Source organism: Myotis davidii, unplaced genomic scaffold (genome assembly GCF_000327345.1).
Source record: "Myotis davidii unplaced genomic scaffold, ASM32734v1 scaffold551, whole genome shotgun sequence".
NCBI classification, from domain to species: domain Eukaryota; kingdom Metazoa; phylum Chordata; class Mammalia; order Chiroptera; family Vespertilionidae; genus Myotis; species Myotis davidii.
Genome location: NW_006283788.1, coordinates 282,066 through 284,966, shown reverse-complemented (window position 1 = coordinate 284,966; position 2,901 = coordinate 282,066). Strand labels below are relative to the sequence as shown.

The 2,901-nt window shown below is 51.5% G+C and overlaps 1 protein-coding gene across 1 annotated transcript in view; it reads right to left on the bottom strand.

Moving 5' to 3' along the window:
* Positions 1 to 2,901, bottom strand: part of PLIN3 (perilipin 3) — a 17,315-nt gene that overhangs the window by 13,468 nt on the left and 946 nt on the right. The window contains exons 2-3 of the mRNA XM_006754031.2: positions 1,522 to 1,720; positions 1,300 to 1,382 (exon numbers count right to left, since the gene is read on the bottom strand). Of these exons, the coding sequence (XP_006754094.1) occupies positions 1,300 to 1,382; positions 1,522 to 1,720 (282 nt within the window). The remainder of the gene's footprint in view (positions 1 to 1,299; positions 1,383 to 1,521; positions 1,721 to 2,901) is intronic.

Here is a 2,901-nt window from a genome sequence, read left to right as displayed (position 1 = left end):
TCGATGTGTCTCTCACATTGCTGTTTCTCTCTCCCCCAATCCCTCTCTTCCATTCTCTCTAAAAATCAATGGGAAAGTCTGGCTGGTGTGGCTCAGTGGTTGAGTGTTGACCCATGCACCAAGAGGTTGTCGGTTCTCCCCGGTATTCCCAGTCAGGGCACATGCCCAGGTTTCGGGCTCGATCCCCAGTGGAGGCTGTGCAGGAAGCAGCCAATTGATTTTCTCTCTCATCGATGTTTCTCTCTCTCTCTGTCCCTTCATCTCTTTCTAAAAATCAATAAAAACATATATTTTTAAAAATCAATGGGAAAAAATATCCTCGGGTGAAGATTAACAACAACAACAAAAAGTAGCTATTTAAATTTACAATAATTAAAGTCAGTAATTGAGTTCTTCAATCACACTAGACACATTCTAAAGACTCAATAGACTCATATGACTGGTGGTTTTCATATTGGACAGTGAAGAGAAAGTACATATACCTCAGAGAAAGTTCTACTAGGCAGTGTGGAGCTAGAATCTTTAAGAGGGAAGGGAAGGCCCTGGCTGCTTTGGCTCAGTGGATAGAGCGTCGGCCTGCAGACAGAAGGGTCCCAGGTTCAATTCCGGTCAAGGGCACATGTCTGGGTTGCGGGCTTGATCCCCAGTAGGGGACATGCAGGAGGCAGCCTAGCAATGGTTCTCCCACATCATTGATGTTTGATGTTTCTAGCTCTTTATCCTTCTCCCTTCCTCTCTGAAATCAATAGAGATATATTTAAAAAATAAAACTAAAAACCTGATCCACAAAGAAGGTACTCAGGTGCAAAGGTCGTGGGCTAGGCCAGAGCAGGTGTTCATTGTCTTTGCTTCCCTCACCTCCCCAGAGTGGGTTCCACGAGGGCAACAGCTGTCCCACCGCCGTGCCCGGTACATACAGGCGCTGATGCTATGAACACTGAGTGTGAAGGCCGACGGGCTGGAATGGAGTGAGAGGTGGGTGATGAGGGCAGGGCGGTGGTGGGGCCGGATCAGGTGGGCCATGTGGGCTGTGTGTGTGTGTAGGGGAGGAATGGGGGGGCTTGGGCTTTTTCTCTGGGCAGGTGGGAGATATGAGGGGGTTCTGAGCAGATCTGGCTGGCACTGAGATCACTCATCCACCTGCTCAGGGGGGAGTAGATTTGGGGTGTGAGGGGCATGCAGAAGAGGGAGGGGTCGGGAGTAAGCTGTCACACTTGTCTCTTTTAGTTCAGGTGGACCACAGACTCAGTACCCAGCTCGGTCCCTGTGCCCCCGGGGCTCCCGGGCGCAGGTCTGTACCTTGCCCGTCTGCTGCTGTAGGATCGGCAGATTCTCTTCCAGCTTATCCAGCCCCCGGTGGGCGTATTCACTGGCTGACGTGACTACAGGAGGTGGGACAGGACAGAAACATGATGGTTACTGCCCATGAGCATCCCAAGGGGTCCCGGGAAGGTCAGCCACTGGTTTGGGGGGACAGGGCCATGGGTGGGAGGCTCCATGTTCTTGGGGGGCTTCACTCACTCTGGGGCTCCAGCTTGGTCAGGATGGGCTGGGCCCCGCTGACGGCGGCCGCTGTGAGGGTCTTCATGCCCTTCTCCGCTGCGTCGCAGACGGTCTTGACGTGGGGGTGGCTCTCCTTGGTGGAGGTGTAGGCTGCCGACACCATGTTGCAGGTGGTGCTGATGAGGGGCATGTTGGCCACGCGGTCCACCACGCTGGGCTATGGGAGAAGCAGCTGAGGTGGGGGCTGGGCGTGGGGGGCGGGGTGCTGGGCCCGGAACTCAGGCACCAGCACTTTCCCCCTCACTCAAGGCTCAGCTCACCCTGCAGTTTGCTCCACAAAGTTGGAGGAGCGGGACCTTCCGGGCTGCACTATGAGCTCCTTTGTCTTAGCTCTGCGGCCCATTTGTCTCTGACACCCACTGTGCGCCAGGAAGTGACAAGAGACAAGGCCCCTCCTCTCACAGAGCTTACGGTAGAAAGCTGGGTCTGCAAACTAGGCCCGCAGGGCAAGTCGCCCCACCACCTGATACTTTTATTCTTGTCTGTTTTTTTCCTACTAGCTTTACTGAGCTCAAGTTCACACATCATAAATTTCACCGTTTTTAAAGTGCCCAATTCAGTGGTTTTTAGTAAACTCACAAGGTTGCGCAATCATCACCACTCATTCTAGAACTTTTCCATCACCCCAAAAAGGTACCCTGTGCCCATTAACAGTCACCCATTCTCCCCTCCCTCCAGCCCTGGCAACTACTAGCCTGCCTCTGTCTCTGACTTTGCCTATTCTGGACATTTTACATAAACAAAATCGTATCCTCTGTGGCCTTTTGTATCTGAGTTCTTTCACTGAGTGATGTTTTCGAGGTTCATCTATGACATAGATTCTATGTAGTAGCATAAATGAATGCTTTATTTTTTTAAATTGTGGGAAAATGTAGGCAACATCAAATTGACCGTTTTAGCCATTTTTAGGTGTCTAATTCAGTAGCATTCAGATTGTTGTACATTCAGGACACTCACGTTGTTGCACAACCACCACCACCACCTGTCTCTAGAACTTTCTCATCCTCCCAAACTGAAACTCTGACCCCATTAAACACCAACTCCCCTCCCCCTGGCTCCCACCACCTACCTCTGTCTCTGAGGACCTGACCCCTCTGGAACCTCACGTAAGTGGAATCACACGGGGCTTGTCCTTTTTGTGTCTGGCTTACTTCCCTGAGCACATCTTTAAGGTTCATCCATGTTGCAGGACATGTCAGAACTGTATTCCTTTATATGGCTAAATACCACCCCACTGCTGCCTGCTTTTGTAAGTAACGTTTACTGGTGCACAGCCACACCAGAATAGGCAAATCCACAGAGAGAAAGCAGAGGAGTGGTTGCCAGGGGCTGGGGGTG